Source organism: Corvus moneduloides, chromosome 11, assembly GCF_009650955.1.
Source record: "Corvus moneduloides isolate bCorMon1 chromosome 11, bCorMon1.pri, whole genome shotgun sequence".
In the NCBI taxonomy this organism is placed as follows: Eukaryota; Metazoa; Chordata; class Aves; order Passeriformes; family Corvidae; genus Corvus; species Corvus moneduloides.
In genome coordinates, this window is record NC_045486.1 from 20523923 (window position 1) to 20541888 (window position 17966).

Below are 17966 nucleotides of genomic sequence, written 5' to 3' on the forward strand. Positions count from 1 at the left end.
ACAGACACCAGAGTGGTGCCCGTGAGTGCCACTGCCAGGCAGGGCACACACCTCCCAGTGCACAGACACCAGAGTGGTGCCCGTGAGTGCCACTGCCAGGCAGGGCACACACCTCCCAGTGCACAGACACCAGAGTGGTGTCTGTGAGTGCCACTGCCAGGCAGGGCACACACCTCCCAGTGCACAGACACCAGAGTGGTGCCTGTGAGTGCCACTGCCAGGCTGGGCACACACCTCCCAGTGCACAGACACCAGAGTGGTGCCCGTGAGTGCCACTGCCAGGCTGGGCACACACCTCCCAGTGCACAGACACCAGAGTGGTGCCTGTGAGTGCCACTGCCCGGCTGGGCACACACCTCCCAGTGCACAGACACCAGAGTGGTGTCTGTGAGTGCCACTGCCCGGCTGGGCACACACCTCCCAGTGCACAGACACCAGAGTGGTGCCTGTGAGTGCCACTGCCAGGCTGGGCACACACCTCCCAGTGCACAGACACCAGAGTGGTGTCTGTGAGTGCCACTGCCAGGCTGGGCACACACCTCCCAGTGCACAGACACCAGAGTGGTGCCTGTGAGTGCCACTGCCAGGCTGGGCACACACCTCCCAGTGCACAGACACCAGAGTGGTGCCTGTGAGTGCCACTGCCCGGCTGGGCACACACCTCCCAGTGCACAGACACCAGAGTGGTGCCCGTGAGTGCCACTGCCAGGCTGGGCACACACCTCCCAGTGCACAGACACCAGAGTGGTGTCTGTGAGTGCCACTGCCAGGCAGGGCACACACCTCCCAGTGCACAGACACCAGAGTGGTGCCTGTGAGTGCCACTGCCAGGCAGGGCACACACCTCCCAGTGCACAGACACCAGAGTGGTGCCTGTGAGTGCCACTGCCAGGCTGGGCACACACCTCCCAGTGCACAGACACCAGAGTGGTGCCCGTGAGTGCCACTGCCAGGCAGGGCACACACCTCCCAGTGCACAGACACCAGAGTGGTGCCTGTGAGTGCCACTGCCAGGCTGGGCACACACCTCCCAGTGCACAGACACCAGAGTGGTGCCCGTGAGTGCCACTGCCCAGGAACCATGCTGGTGTCTGCATGTGCCACTGCCAGGCAGCACAGGGGATGCACAGAAACCACACTCTAGGGGCTCGTGGTGGAAGGCTGGCAGCCCAACACCAAACTGACCTGCAGTTATTCTGACAAAAGCCCATTAATACCAAGAAACACAGTGAGTGAAGGCAGTCCTGACTCTGCAGGAGTCCCACAGAAACAAGCCTTTCCAGCTAATGGAATAGAAATGTCTGAAGTATGCAGTCAGAAATTCAGTACAAGAGACATATTGCAAGGTGCAATTAAAATTAGAGGAGTTGATCAAACCTATTTTTATCATTAACAAGAACAGTGACATTTGGTTCTGAACAAACATGATAAATTATGCATTTAGTTTTGCTGAGAATGAGCCAGAGTCATGCTGCTGTCCCAGGGAATAGCTGCTAACCCACACAGCTGGAGGCTACTCACCTTCCTGGGCTGTCAGCGAGGTCCTCAGGCAGAGAACATCCCCCACCACCACACCTGGGAGCTCAGGGAAAATGGCATGTTGGACAGGCAGTGGGATGTAGTCTGCAGTGCCACTGTGCTCTGCATCCCACACCCTGAGCAGGGTCAGCCCCACGTTCACGGTCCGGACCACAAAGGTGTCGTTGGTGGCTCCCTTGGCGATCTGCACGAAGTCATCTCTGCACACAAAAAGAAGTGCTGCTGTGTGAAGGCAAGCTTGGTAATGTCATTATCTCTCCAGCAGGAGAGGTGTCACACCCCTTTCAGACAGCTGACTGCTTGTTTTCAGCAACAGTCATCTAACAAAGTCCAACGAAGTAAGGAAATTATAAAAATTATTTAGGTGCCACTAAGGCAAATTTCGGTTCTCAGTTCACCACTATGCCAAGGAAATACTGAAGTCATAATTATGCATGAAAACTACTTCTTAATGGTAAGAATTCTAGAGCTTTAGAATGACATAATCTGTCTCTTTTCCCTTGTCTCAAGGGAGTTAGAAAGCCAAGAAATCGGAACACCAATAAGCAACTTCCCAGAGATAACAATGCCATTGGATTGCCAGTTCTGGTATTTACCCAGATTCAGCACTCCCAAACACAGCAACACACGGAGCACCCGGCACGGACTGTCACCAGGCAGGGCCACTGCATGACACTGGCAGCAGCACAGCTGGGTCCCCACAGTGCTGCAGCCCAGGCTGCCAGCAGTGCCTCTCTAGGCCCATAATGAGCCCTGTGCTGGAGCAGCTCTGCAGTGCAAGGCAGGGCACGGTTAGCTCAGGGGTGCGTGGAAGCCACAGAAATTTCTTCACTGAGGTAAGAGAAGAGAAAATCTTGGATTCAACCCCTTTTTCATCGTGATCAGTGTGTTGTAAGTGCAAGGTGCTCTGCACAAAACAAGCCGTGTTACAGTAACAGCATCAGTGGTATTTTACTGAAGACCATAGGAGGCTGGTTTACAACACTTCTTCTGTGAGGCAGAGACCAAAAAGCCTTTTGAGGCTTGTTCCTGCTGTGGGAAGGCTGTACAAGCCTATCTGAGGAGACAGCCCCTGATCCACAACATTCGCCACCTTACATAAGCCCTCAGTGAGTCACTGGAACCCAGCACTGGGAGAGGCAGATGCTGATGGATCAGTTGTTTCTCTGGGCCACTGCTGCGTGCAGGGGGATGATTCAGAGTCACTGAGAGCACAGCACAACTCCTGCAGGCCTCACTGGGAGCATGCTTATCTGGGCAGCTTTCCATGGCTAGGGAATATCGATTGCTAACTGGAACTCTTCTTCCTGCTACTGCCTCTGAAGGCCACAGAAACAAACCCCTTGCTTTTCTAATCCCAGCCCAAGCTGTACCTTCACTTGATATCTTTGGAGCAATCTTTGTTCTATGTGTGTTTGGCCTTTTTTTGTTCTCTGTAATTAACCACCCGTGACAGATACCCACCTGTTGGTGGCAAAGTCGAGCACAGCATTATGTGAATGGAAAGTATCTCCAGAGTTGTCATGAAAATGGACTGTAAATGTCAGTGTCACACCCAGCGGCAGAGCCAGCAGTGCCTCTTTGTTCTGGGTGAGCAGAACGGGCCTCATGGAGATCCTGAGGTAGGAGATGGGGCACACCTGGAAAAACATCAGCAGTGAGAAGGAAAGTTAAATTGCTTTTTATGATTCCTCTATAAAAATAATCTAAAAGGGTTCTTACTATGCAAGTATCCAGAGCTTCCTTTATGAGCCATTTGCATTTAGCCACATGCCAGGACTAACACGTGGAGCTGTTATGATCAGTACCTACATCTCACAGGTTTAAAGGAGCCTCTGGATGCTGTCCAGCCCAGCCTCCCACTCGAGCTGGGTTGCCCAGAGCCAGCTGGCCAGGAGCTTGTGCAAGCAGCTCTTGGGCATCTCCCCAGACAGAGACTGCACAGCCTCCTGTAATCTGTGTTCAACAGCCCCCCCAGTAAAAGCTGCTGTCCTACGTTCAGACAGCATTTCCTGTGTTCCACTGCTGCGTGCTCCCCTTGCCCTGTCCTGGCTGAGAAAAGCCTGGCTCTGTCTGCTTTGTACCCTCACTGGTATTTCTTAACCTCTTCTAGTACCACTGGGAACTGAAACAAGCCATAATGGTGTAGAAACATGTATCACACACAGACTTCAGAGAACATGTTACTATCCTATAAATTCAAACTGTTAAGATTCCCTGGATATGCAAGAGAACAAGTGGCCCCTAGACCTCTCTCCTAATAATTCCTGAAATAAAAGGTGCAACTCATTGCCCAGTTATTAGAAGAGTAACTCAATGTATGTGTGAGTAAGGGGATGGAATGGTCACTGCTGCCCAGTTGTGCACTGGTTGAGAAAGCCAAGCTGTTCCAGGCAGAGCTGGCAGCTGACAAACCCTAATGGGTCAGCAGGCTGTGCTTTGTTCCCTTGGTGCCTCTCCTCAGCCGAGACAGAAGTTGGGAACTGCTCCAAATTCCTTAGGAGAGTCTGCTCCATTAACCATATGTGCACTCCCCCACATTTCTGCACTAACACTCCAATGAAGAAAGGTTTTCTGAAGACAAAGACTTGACAACCTCTTCTTTTGGCTTTTAAATAGCATATTACTACTCTTGATTAACTTACCTAGGTTAACGAGTAAAATTACCCAACAAAAATAACTACATCTGCTCTTTTTGTTATAGCTGTGGGAAAATAAATAATGGAAGGATAGAGGAAGCAAAACTCCTCAAATATATTGAGAAAACTATTTTAAAAGAAGGCCTCGAGCTTATCTTGTAGGAAAATCCCTTTTTTTCTGACCTAAGAGGCTCAGCTAAAACATAAAAGTCTGCAATCTGAAAATGTACATGTCAGAACTTAAAAAGGAAAGGACAAATTTGGCCTCAAGCAAAATACATCTTTGGTGAATCAAAAAAAAAAAATAAAGGGGCTAGAATATCAGTATATCCCACTGTCTGCTCCACGGGCTGGTACCATCAGTTAAAATCTCTGCCCAGCCAGCTGTGGTTACAAGCCAACAAAAACCCCATTTCCCTGACAGATTATCAAGCTTGTTTTACTTTAAAATCTCAGCAACTGTCCCACAAGGGACAACTGCTAAATTTAATATTGATGAAAGCAGCCATTTACTGTTAAAGCATCTCAGGGTTTGAAGAATTTTTTTTAATTAAAAAAAAATAAAACACAGTACTGAGTGCAGCTGGTCCAGGCAAGTGCTTAGCTCGGTCCCACACTAAGCACACTGTCACTCCTTCTCTCCTCCTTCCCCCATCCTCCCTGGCTTATGTAAGAGTCCTTCTTTGAGCCAAGTTGAAGGTCTGAGTGCTAAGTGATGCTGCTGCAGCACTTTGGTTCTTAATTGTGTACACTTGTAAAAAGACAACACAAGCCCTTATGAAAGAAGGACAGTGTGAAGGAGAGAGCTTTGCCTTAGAATGACACAACAGATTCAACCTCATCTCCAGCTCTGTCACAAGTTTTTTGACATGACCTTTGGCAAAACCTCTCAAGCTCTCTCAGCTCTTCAGCCATGAAATGAACCAGCAGCCCTGTGTTACCTCACGAGGTTAAAAATATCATTTCCATAAAGGCACTACAGCTGTAGTAAGTACAGGAAAACAAATGAGCTGTACAAGATGCTGAACTGAGATGGGTCCTACTACAGAGAGCTTTGTATCACCATCCTGCCATATCCTGTGTACAGGACAAACTCACACAGGGAGATCTGCCTTCAGTCCCACAGTGTGCTGACTAAATGGCATTTGAGCCACCCCCAAACTCATCAGATGTCTTTCCCTTGCCCAAGGGAAGAAACAAGGTCATCTGTAACAGAGCTGGAGAATTCACTGCCACCACTTCGCAGCAGGAGTGGCTTTAGTGACACTGGGCCCCCATTTCTTGCTTTATCCCCCACCCAGGAGGACAGACCTACACCCTGTCCTACAGGCAAAGCTGAACATTATGGGAAACACTAAAATTCAAATTTAAAAAATCCACCAAGCCACTTCCCAGTGATTACAGGAGTTAGACTTAGAAATAACCTAAAGCACTCAATTGTACATCCTTCTCCTTCAGCTGGGACAGAGGAAAGATGCTGACAGTAAAAAGGGATAGGAGGAAGGGGAGCAGTGGGTATCTCAAGGCTCATGTTGCCAGATGCAGGAAGTTCTTGGCTCAAGGATTTTTTGAACAGAGATGATGGGCATACATTCCCTGGTGTCCAAAGTTTCAAAGCTCAAAACTATTAATTCCTACAGTGCTCATTTTTCAGAAGTGAAGTTCAAGAAGTGCAGCCAACAATCCCCGTTGCAGTAGTGAAGATGTACTTGAGGAAAAGGAAAAGAGCTGACAGCACCTTAACAGCAGCTACAATGGTCTGGTTGATGCCAAACAACTCTTGTGAAACCACTTCAATTGTTGACAATCCGATCACAGACCCGGAGACAAGGAATCCTCTCTCATCGATTTTCACAACAGGCACTTTATCTGGTCCATCCAGGACACGGTAACTCAGGGAGGCCACTCGGTCCCTGAAGAAAAACAGAAAGGAGGGAACCCCTTAAATGTGTAAAACTGTATGTAGGATGTCTTCCAACACAAACCATCCTGGGATTCTCTGAAACTAAGGGTTTCGTTCTCTCCCCCTAAAATGTAAATGCCTCTAAAGCTTTGCCCTCAGTGTGTGTCCTACTGTCTCTATCTGCCCATTATTATGCTGGGAAAACTACATTTCAAGCCTGATATGAGTCAAAAATGTCAGTCTTTGAAAACAGATTATGTAAAAAGAATTTCTCATTTGGAAATGACATTTTAATCTGAAAATCCAGCCAGAGCCTCTGTTTAAGAAATACACAGAAGTATATCCCACAAAGCCTCAATCACCCATCAAAACCTCTACAGGAAGCAGGCAGCAGGATACTGCTTTAACTGGCTCAGCAGCTTTTAAAAAAAGGATCTGAAAGTTCCCAATATTGAATGAATTTTCCAACTACAATCTAATCCAAGATTTGACAAAGCCCGAGAGAACAGGTAAGATACTATGAACCAGCAGACAAGTTGTGTATTAAATGGATGTACAGTGATACTGAAAGATTGAAACAGCTCCCTTCAAACACAACTGCCCCACGGTTTGGATAAAGGTGACACAAATCCCAGTATGAAAACTGAGCACTGACCTGTTGGTCCGGAGTTTAATAAAGGAATTTGGTGACATTAAGATCTGCTCTGCTTCTGCCTCGGGAGTGACTAGATGAAGTTTTTCAAACACCTGGAAAATAAGAGGCATTTTGGCCTACTGTTGTGTGCACACAGTAATTTAGTTCTATTTATTTAATCTTCAAAACAAACAAAACCAAATAGTCCTGCAACTTTCTTTTTTCCGTTGTATAATATATATGGTAAAAAAGATAACTGAACTTGAATATTTAAGAATGGGAGAGCCAGTGTCTTCTACAAATTATTCTGAAGAGCATTTATTTCCAGGGCTGTGGCTAAACTCGGAAGTAGCATGAAAACAGAAGATTTCTCACGGGCAAAGGTGTTGGGAACCCCATATTCACCTGAGTTACTTTAGACTCCCCCTGCCCCCATGAGCCCATGAACTGAATGAGCCCAAATGGGGAACATTATACAAACAACAGTAAGGGCTCAAATTCCGACTTCAAATAGAGACATTCGTCCAGTTTTGAAATGCATATTTAAAAATGAACTGTGAAGAAAATCATCCTACCTGAATTTGGATTTCATCGGACAGCTCCCTTGCCATGTTGCAGAACTGGTTGGCTGCAGCATCAAGGACCTTCACTACAACTTTCAGGCCTGTTCTTCCCTTTACTCTGCCATAAACATCCACTGCAAAGTTGTAGTTTGCAGGAAGCTGAAAAGCGGCCTTGGCCAGAAGAAAGGGATTAAAGTTTGACTCACGGAAAGCCCAGACAGTGGCACCGAGGAAGTACCACACCCTGTGCTGACAACTGAGCCTGGATTTTGAGGCACTGGAGGCAGCAACGTCCTCTGCATTGCCCTGATGCGGCCGCTTCCTTCTCCCAAGGTGCACACACACGTGCACTGCACACACCCCCCCTTTACCTCACTGTGCCTTGGCCTGACATCCAGAGTGTCCCTCTTGGTGACAGACCAGTGGAACGTTAACCCCGGCACGGCACTGCCAAAGGAGAAAGGAGTCTGACTGCTGGTGATGCCCGTGACATAAACTGGCATCTGCAAAGAGAGAAACCAGCCTGCTTAGGTAATGCCAGATGCAAACCACACACCTGGCCACAGCAAAGAGAATTAAACTTAAAATTCACTGATCAAGAGATGGGGTCCCTTATGAAGAAAATGGTTCCTCCCAGAGCTGCAGTGCTGTCACCAGATGATGTGACAGGAATAGCCACAACCTGCAGCTCCAACACGTAAAGGCAACAGAAGCCAATCCCAAACCAACTCACCTGAGTACCAGCTTTCATTCGTGTAATGGGTGCTCGAATTCTGACAGCTGTCAGCTGTACCACCTCAACTTCCACCTTATCCTGGCAAGGAGGAAGGGAAGAAACTGTAAGCACTTGTCAAGCAGAAACTAGATTTCACTTTCAGGCTCCAGACACTGTTGTGCCATTATCACTGTTGCCACATGATTTGCATGACTTGTCAGAGGAAATACTCATGGACAAATTCAGTAGGACTGTAAAAAACTATAAAAGCATTAACTTTTGATTGCTAGGCCTTTAAAAATGCCCCCTAAATTGAAAAAACAAATCTCTGCTTGAAATTACTGATGACATGAACGATGGAGCTGAGAGGTGAGAGACAGGAGTGGGTATGATCCCAGGGTCCCCAGCAGAAGAGGGATGAAGAAACCCAGGAGGTAAAGGAAGACATGGAGAGAGTTAGAAGGAAATGAGGATTGTAGAGCACCAAATGCGACAACGGAGAATAAAAGGATGATGTGTGACACTGATACCTCCTCTTCATATAGCCAGACATTCCTGACAGATTTTATTCCTGCTATATACTGGGGAGGAAAGGTCAGACCTGGACCTCACTGGGCAGCAGATTTACCTTTCAAGTTCACTTTCCCTCCTGTCACACCATTAAGGGCAGGCTGCTGCCCATGCATTACAGAGCACAGATTTTGCTATATATATTTTTTTTTTTTAAATTACTTTGTGTCCTCTTGGCCTGTGCTGACACCTTTCAAGCAGCAGAGCTTTGTGGTTCACAGCAGCTGTGCTGCCCTGAGCTCAAAGGAAGAAGTCATAAGATTTGGCCCAAGTTCTGTTGCTCTGAGTCTCATGCAAGTCCCAGGGATTTGTGCTCCTTTTCAGGCCTGCTCACCTCCCTCACACTCAGCCGCAGGAAACCCTAAGAACACAGATTCTGATGGAGTATCAGGGATTCACTGCTTGCACCTCCCAGGTGGGTTCAGACCACAACGAGGGATGACAGTGTTCTATACAGACTGCTGCAGCTTAGGAGACAACGTGGTTTCTTTGGGCAACAGCTGCCTTCTGCACCCTGCTGACCTAAGAGGGAATGCAGGCTAGGACTACCTTCTGCTGTGCTAGAAAGGCTTCTTTAGATGGGCTTTTCTAGATGCACTAACCAATCCTGAAGATACCAGACTGGTCATGAAAGCTTCCCTGGTTATCTGTGAAACTCTGCTTTAAGGCACAGCAAGATTTACCTGCCTATTCCAAGTACCACCTGTGCCAGCACATGTGTAAGTTCACAGGCCAGGGAGGAAGGGACACTGAGTTTCCATCTTCAGGAAACCAGAGAAGTGCACGAGGTTAACACTGCTCATGCAGAAAGACTATGTGCCCCCTTTCAGAGCCAAAGCCATGAGGCAGAGAGCCCCTGTCAGCCCCAAACAGCACCATAAACATTACCTGGGACACTGCCACGAGTTTCTCTGTCTCTGCATCAACAGCCTGCAGCACTCCTGTCACCACCCCGCTGCCAATGGCCACTCCTCTGACCAGCCCAGAGCTGTTCACTGATGCAATGTGCTCGTTGCTGATGGAGAAAATGATGTTGGAGAGAGGCTGGGGGCCTCCTTCAGCAGTGATCTGTCACAACAGCACAGAACAAGGAATGAACCCTTCAGATAGTTCTGGTCACCATTACAGGGCACGCCCCTCCCTGCTCAGCACCACAGTGACTTCAGCACTGCCTGCACCTTCCCAGGGCAGCTCAAGGACTATTCCCCCTGCACACTGGTCCTTGCAGGATGTCAGCTGGGGAGATGTGTGAGCTGAGCACAGAAGCGGACCCTGCACCTCACAGGGTGTCACAGGCTGATGCTACCTGCACTCCAGAAAGTCTCAGAAAACTTCACCTCTCTTTCTCCTCACCAGCCTGTGTGGAGCTCTGCTCTGTGTTTCGGTTTGTACAACAAGCCTACCACGCCTAATTTCATGGAGCTGACAGATTTATTCATGCTGAGCTGGTATTTAACACCAGAAAAGCTGACACTCCATTGACAAAAACAAATACAAATCCTTTGATCCAGCAATACAGCAAAACAGAAGCTGGCTCAAAAATGAAACTATTCTTGTTTGGAGGAGTGTTCATCACAGAAACACACAATAGGTTGGGTTGGAAGGAACCTTAAAGCTCATCTTGTTCCATGGGCAGGGACACCTCCCGCTGTCCCAGGCTGCTCCAAGCCCCAATGTCCAGCCTGGCCTTGGGCACTGCCAGGGATCCAGGGGCAGCCCCAGCTGCTCTGGGCACCCTGTGCCAGGGCCTGCCCACCCTCCCAGGGAACAATTCCTTCCCAATATCCCACCTAACCCTGCCCTGTGTCAGGTTGGAAGCCATTCCCGCTTGTCCTGTCCCTCCAGGCCCTTGCCCAGAGTCCCTGTCCCACAAGTCCATTCAGTGTGAATGCAGCTAAATGTCAAGGTGAGTATCTACTGCTGAAAATCTAGTTATGAATATTCATTTTACAACAGAAATTACAAAATAAAGAAAATATGTAAGAAGATGCCTCACCTGAATCATAGCCCCAATAATGAGGGTCACTTTCCTTGGCAATAGTCTAAATGGGGGAAAGACCTAAAACAGAAATATGAATACCTGTGTTCAGGATCCTTCAACCAGATAAATTATGTCACAAAGCAGTACAAGTGTAAAACTGAGTCTTAAGGTGCTTAATTACAGTAAATTGAGCATGCAGAAATTTAACTCATCATTTGCAGTTAAATCTGGAACAGACTGGCATTAGGTCAACCTCCAGACAGAATGAATGTCCTAGCAAATTGATTACTGTAACCTTAATTTATATATTCCTGTTCCACTGTAGCACAGACTTTATTTATGCATATGTTTTATCTGAAATTATTTACTTCAATCTGCTGTGGAGCAGAGTTGATTCTCTGTCCTCTACTGTCAGCCACAGTTGCCGTAAGACTCGTCTGCCCAATGGTCATCCCACGCACCAGGAAAGCAGCAGTGTGGTCATCCAGAGCCTCCCTGAGGGGGCTGCAGCAAAGGAATCATTAAATACAGACATTCACTGAGGAAATTACAAATAACAGAGCAAAGGACTTTAGTGCCCAGCAGCTTTACCACAAGGCTAAGTGACTGTGTGTGAAGCAAAGCTAAGGGAACCATCACATTTCTACACATGATGGCTCTTTGCAACCTGTGCTTTGTTGTGCCATTAAATACCCGAAATGAAAATGAAACAAGTGACAGACCATGAGTTTGATAACATCAGAGGTGCCTTCATACAGCACCTCTCACCTGACATTATTGCCAAGTCACTGCTTCCAAGATGAGCAAAGCTTCACCGAACATCATGCTGGAGGAGTGTAGTCTCATTCATCAGCCAGCAACATTCAGGCTGATTTCCCTCACAAATGATAACTTTTTACCTTTAAAACTAAGTAATTAAGACTTCACAAAAATAAAATAAATAAACCCTCAGTCATTGTATACTACTGTGCCTCCAACCTCGTACCTTTATTCATTTTTTGCTAATTCTTATTCGCAGATTAATTTAAAAATCCATTCACTTACACAAGTGAGACAATCTGAGATGCTGCTCTTAGACTGAGGTCCATGACAGGGAAGTATTTTGCTGGAAAAGGTTTTTTTGAGTCATCCAGAACTCTGACATAAGCCTTAACTGTTTTTCCAATCTCCACCTGAAACAGACATATCCAGTCATTCTGCATTCAAACCACTCTTACTTATTAGCATAAATGTTTTCATTTTATTTTGTATTACACTTGTAACAGGGTAGGGGAGATAGAGCCCCAAGGTTAGATTAGCACTGATTTTAAAGACTAATCCCTGCCAGCTACAGTTAGTGTCAAATGAAATGAATGAATTCAGGTCCTTCAGCTGGCAAGGGCATAATTAAAACATCCAGAAATATCAACACTTATTTTGTTTAAGACGCACCCAAGCTGGCAAGTGGAACGAGCTGGACTTTTTTCTGTTCAGTTTTTAAATGTGACATATGGAAAATGACCTTGGGGCAAAACCCACTCCTGCAAGAATTGCTCACGTGCACTTTAAACAGGAGCAAATGTAAGTGAGCGTGTCCATATAAATTATGGATTAACATTGCTGGGTAAATGCAAAAGTTGAGATTGCTGCCACACAGAACATGAACAGATACCTGATACTCTGGGACACTTATAACCTAAAGGGGTGAATTGGGGAGGAAGAAACAGAGACACAGGGAGATGGTGGCTGTTTCTCTGCTGTAGCATCTTGTCCATGTCCCACCTATGTGTTCAGGACCAGCACAGGGAGCCAGGGCAGGCTGGATCAGCTCCTAATGCTGCTTCAAAGGCACTGACCTTGTCAACAACTCGCACATACAGTTCCTGGATATCAGACACATGAATTTCAGCTTCAGCTGGGGCAGGGAAAGCCAGACACAAGTCATGAATCATTACAGTCACTGATCCTGGGAGCTGAGGCTGCACCTGCAACATCAAAAGAAAACTGCATTATAGCACTTATGTTGTCTGTTGTTCACAGGGTAAAATTTGTATCACTTTCAGGGCAGAAGAAGTTGGATGCAGAAATCTCCAAGCTTAGACACAGAGAATTCTTCCACCAGAATAAAAATCAAGCTGTAAAATGTATGTAAAAAGTATCATACTACTGAGCTAGTGCAAACAACCCCCAGGCACCAAGTGAATTAACAGCTCTTCATCCAGAACAGTCTGGCATCCTGTTACTCTCCTGCCATCAGGAGAAAAAACACAAATCATTTAGAGCAACCAAACTTTTCTTAGTACAGTGAAAAACAGAGTGATAAGGAAAAAAAAAAAAAAATCAAGAACAAAGATTATGCCTATAAAGCACTGATATTGCTTCCTGCAAGATTTGTACTCTACTGTTACTGCTTTTCACCTGAATGAGCAGCCAAAACCTGGTGGTAGATCCTGACAAGTAAGAGGACAATTGACAGATCAGGTATTTCTTTAATACAACTATTATTCCATTAACTTTTAAGAAAGAGAATGTTACACTTTCTAATGGACATAGCACTTCTTAAGGGACAGAAAACAAAACAATGAAGAAAGAGAGCTCTGCTCACAAACACAAGCCCTCAGAACTAAGCACCCATCCCAGAGTCCCCTCTCCCAACGCCATGCATCTACACCTCGCTCAAACCAGCTCTGCAGTTCTCCTGCAACTGCCTGACCTTGGCACAGAGCTCAGGGACAGTCCCAGCTGTTCTCTTCCCTTCACAGCACTGAAGCTGGGTGTCCTGCTCTGTGCTCTCAACTCTGAGCAAGGGGAGCTGCCAGGCCCCCCAGTGCAAAGGAGCTCAGTGAACTCTCAGCACTGCTCGGCAGCACTACAGGAGTCAGCAGCAGAGCAGTGGGAAGAGCTGACATTTTGTTCTTTGAGGGCACCACTCTTACTTCTGCCTCAAAATAGAAAGGGATGTGAAGTTTTAACAAAGGTCAGCTTCCAGAACAGCAGCAGTTCCCAGAGAGGGTGGCTAATACAGGGGCTGGGCAGCAGAGCAGGGGATGTGGCCAGGGGAGGGAGCTGGAATGGAGCTCAGCTGGGCTGGGAGCCCAGAGAAAGGAAAGGAACACAGGGAAAAGGGCAAGCAGGGCTACTGCAACTTTTAAAACTCTCCCTGCCCCAGCCACCTCTGCTGTTCTCCTCTCCCTCCTCTCAGGTGTCCAGCGGCTCCCAGTATCCAGGGATATTGCACTGGTGAACACACTTTGCTCCTCCCCTGCTACCACCCCACCCAGAGAAGTTGCTGTGTCAAAACCAGAGGGAGAGGGACAGATTTTATCCCTGGCAGCCCCAGGGAAAAGCCTGGGAATCACTGCTCCAGGTAACTTGAATTTAGTTTCTCAGAAGAGTTCACTGCCAACTCATCTCTGTCCCCTTGGCTGCACTGGTACCTGCCAGGGCAGCAGCCTGACACGGCGCCTGCTGACTTCCCAGGCCCTTCTGCTGCTGCCATGGGAAAACCCAGGGCTGGCACTGGATTTACCCCAAACACAGCACACAGGGCTAATGAACTCGCCAAGTCTGTGGGGGGAGCTGCATTTTTTAAAAATACGTGAAAAGTGGAGTTTTCTCTCCTTTAATCTGACAGACAGTTAAATCTCCTTCTACACTTCACAAAGCCTATCTTGCTGTCACTGCTCCACTCCTGAGTTCCAGACTAGAGCGCTGAATTTATCTCATGTACATCAGTTAAACCCATCAGGGAAACCTGACTAAAAAACTATTAAGAGTTTAAACAGTGTACAATGTACAAAAAAACCCCTCATCTCTTCTACTTTTACCTCACCTCTGTGCCTAGTTGGAAAATATATTCCCACCTCACACTTGCAACAATTAGAGACAACCAAAATGTTTCACAAATTCTTTTGATATTCTAATTTCCACCTTAATTATCATTATTTCACAACTTTATCAGCATTACTTCTTAAAAGACAAATCTGTAAATTACACATTTATAAAAAACACTCTTTAAAGCAACTTGTTTCATTTCCAATTGTTGCCTGATGAAAGCAGCAATGCAAACATATAGCTTTATTGTTGTTCACTGCAGAATGCATTTCAGATCTGCATTCGTTTCATATTTCTGCAGCTGAAGCTGCAGAACAATAACCTGGTTGCCAAAAAGGTGTAAAATCACAGAATACTGCACTCACCAAAGCAATGCCTTGAGTCTCCTCATGTGTCACTCTTACAATATTTGGTACACTGGTATTAATGAAAAAATATCCAGAACCTTGTTGGATGAGAAGATCTGCCTGCAATACCAGAAAAGCATCCAAAATGAAGACTGTATCTTTCTAGTAAAGCTGGTCCCTCCTTACACATCTCCTATAATGTGTGCTCTTTTCCTCCCTGCAGCTGGAAAGTAGCAGAGTAAGTCCTTACCTGGACGTCAGGGTGGTTGTAAATGGAGAGCCCAGCAGGGCTCACTTTCACATCTTCCACGAGCATCAGTTCAATGGTGGCAGGCCCTGGGAGCAGAGCTTCCTGCTGCAAGGGACAATTTCAGCAGTCAGAGCAGAGAGGCAGAACGCTGCAAGCCTCCCGTGTGTGCCGGGAGGGCGCTTAAAGCAGCCGACCAAAGAGCCAGGGCACAAGTGCAGGTTAGGAGATGCCCACAAGATCCAGATGGCTCACTCAGACCTCCCGCACTGGGAAGGGCATCCTCAGGGCATGGGCTGTTCTGCAACCCTGGTCAAGCCAGAGGACAGGGCCCAGGCACTGCAGGATCAGCAAATGATGTCTGACAAGCATGGACAGGGTATTAACTCTGAGACAGAGTGATAAGGCAAACACACCAAGTTTTCTTCTACTTCTAACTCATCTTTTTGTGATTCTTCTTAGCAGGCCACCAAGAGAAATTCTTCCTTAAATGTAAGTACATGAACACTGGACCAGATGCAGGTTTAATCACTTGCTCATAACCACATTAGCTCAGAAAAGGAAAAAGGTTCTAGAGGAAATCACTACTCTGTACCCATTTCACCTAATTAGTAGAATTACTTCCTTGATGTAGAAAGGATGTCCCTAATGACATAACAGGGTGTTCCACTTAAACATGGAACAACGATCAAGACAATATCCCACCTACTAGATTTCTGTTTGTATTTCTGGCTGCAAGAAAGGAGAATGGGCAGGTCTGAGAGCAGAACAGAGCAGCCCATTGCCGATGTACTTGAAAAAAGCTGCCAAGTTACCTCATTTAAAAAAACAACACAGGAGCCTCCAAAGTGCAGCAGAATTGGCATCTACAACTACCAAAGAGTCCTCCCAAACTTAAACACAGAGAATAGAACTTAAGAGAACTCCAGTACCATTTTACACAGATGTACCCCACTCTGAAAAACAATAAACACCTCTGAATTCAAGGCAAAGTTTGGAGCATTCACTTTTCTAATTATTTCTAAAAGAAAGAAAGAATATTGAATATTGGACTAACAAAGCAGAGCACAGTAAATTACAAAATGATTGCAGAACATCAAGTCTCCATATTACAACTCAATTTTTTAAGAAACCTCACAGAAAAGTCAAGAACCAAGTGGCAAAAGAGATCAACTCTCAAAGAATTTACTAAGCAGATGACAAACCTGGGCCCTGCTGAGAGGACCCTGGCCCACAGGGTATTTCACATTACTGGTGCCCATCTGGTACCTGCTTTGAGTTAAATACTGTAACCTCTCACTGCGTATTTTACTCTGCCTCAACTCTGTTTTCAAGGTACTGCACATAGCCCAAACCCACTTAAATCTCACTTAGCAGAGTTAAACAGAAATTCAATTTTTAAGAGTCAGTTATTGCATATGCCAGGTTATTCCACAGGCTGAAACCTGCCCTAATATTCAGTTCAAAAAAGTGACATAAACTGAAAACTGCCATCTGTTTCCACCTGCCCTCTTTGTTCATCATCACTACCTTTTGCTGTTTTTCTTCCCTAGGCTGAGTATCTACAAACTAAATATTTCAGAGTGGCTAATGACTTTTAAAATGAGAGCCTGGGCTTATGGCTGGCACTGTACAGTGGAGGAGTCTCTCAGGAAAAAAGAGAGCATTAGTCAGAGCCCAGACTAACATATGGTCCATATGAGGAATCAGTCAGCTTTTGCTCTGCTCATGCAGAACTTTCCCACCCAGCTTTGCAGTGGCAATAATCCATTTGCTTTCCCCAGTGACAGCTGCACGAAGCACATGGCTGCTTTAGTGAAGGACAAGCAGCAGAGATTCACCGATTCATTAAAAAACCCTGTATTGGAACAAAACAACTGAAACACTTTTCTGTAATGCCCTTGCCCAGATGGTTAAAAAACTCCCAAAGACTTGGATATATTTGATAGAGATAGCAGCACCTGGTGCAGAGGAAAGCAGCAAAAGCCATGAACCAGTATAAAACCACTGCTGTATGAAGCTGTCTCCAGATCCCACTGTGGAGCTGCCTTACTTGTACAGCGCTGTGCGTGGAGGAAATAAACCCATCCCAAGAGCACTGGGCGGTAGTCACAGGGAAATGGCAGAAACCCTGAGTGCTGTTACCGGTATTTTGGCTCTGGCTGCCTTCAGGTGGGGCTGCTGGAATCCAGTGGCAGTGGCAGAGATGGCAGCAGTTCCAAACTCACGGTCAACTACAACAGTTTGTAAGCCTAGAATACAACAAAGATGAAAAATACACTGCTTAGCTCTTCTAGGATCATTCTCATCAGACAACAGTTTTCTCTCTCAAGACAGGTTCTACACATGGGACTTGGTTCCTTTTTTCTCCTACCTTCAACAGCACACGCTAAAAAAAATGCACACTGATGTTAAGCTGAAGTATGACTGCAGATTACAGTAATCAGGCTCAGACATTACCAAACAGACCTTCAAACAATGAAATGCTTATTTAAACCCACTCGTACCGTGCATTTTCTTCTGACCATTCCTCTCTTCCTTCAGAGTCAGCTCCATCGGCAGCTCTGGCTCAATACGAGCAATGGCCTTTTTTGTTGATTCCCACACAACACTAAGAGAGCTGAAGTTGTCAAATTTCCTGCCTTGCTGGTCATAGGCAGCCAAATCCAGCACTGGATTGCGGTAATTGGAAACAGGAACCTGAAAAAGAAGGAATATTTTGAACTGAACAGATACAAGAGGATTTTTTACTCATTAAAGAAATATATGCTGAGTTCCATGAGGTTTGTTATAACATCAGTACACAAGGAATGTTCATTAAAATGAAGTCATTAAGCTGTACTCCAACAGCCCTGAGATTCTCTCAGCTGGCCAGAGCATGGTGCTGGTTACACCAAGTGGGTCCAATCCCTGTATGGGCCATTCAGAGAGGGACTTGATGATCTCTGTGGGTCCCTTCCAACCCAGAACATTCTGCAAACCTGTGAACTCTAAGGGGGTTTTCCTGGAGCATGG

General features: G+C 46.3%; 1 protein-coding gene across 2 annotated transcripts in view; it reads right to left on the reverse strand.

Moving 5' to 3' along the window:
* The window catches only part of NUP210 (nucleoporin 210), a 54067-nt gene that overhangs the window by 9009 nt on the left and 27092 nt on the right, over positions 1-17966 (reverse strand). Inside the window, exons 17-32 of one of the 2 annotated variants that reach the window (XM_032120883.1) lie at positions 17459-17651; positions 17097-17203; positions 14955-15056; positions 14723-14824; positions 12380-12508; positions 11589-11716; positions 10913-11048; positions 10560-10622; positions 9452-9631; positions 8012-8092; positions 7650-7781; positions 7291-7449; positions 6737-6828; positions 5917-6091; positions 3004-3179; positions 1522-1739 (exon numbers count right to left, since the gene is read on the reverse strand). In XM_032120883.1, coding sequence (XP_031976774.1) covers positions 1522-1739; positions 3004-3179; positions 5917-6091; positions 6737-6828; positions 7291-7449; positions 7650-7781; positions 8012-8092; positions 9452-9631; positions 10560-10622; positions 10913-11048; positions 11589-11716; positions 12380-12508; positions 14723-14824; positions 14955-15056; positions 17097-17203; positions 17459-17651 — 2173 coding nt within the window. Of the gene's footprint in view, positions 1-1521; positions 1740-3003; positions 3180-5916; positions 6092-6736; positions 6829-7290; positions 7450-7649; positions 7782-8011; positions 8093-9451; positions 9632-10559; positions 10623-10912; positions 11049-11588; positions 11717-12379; positions 12509-14722; positions 14825-14954; positions 15060-17096; positions 17204-17458; positions 17652-17966 lie in introns of both variants that reach the window. The other variant, XM_032120882.1, reaches the window with a different exon arrangement.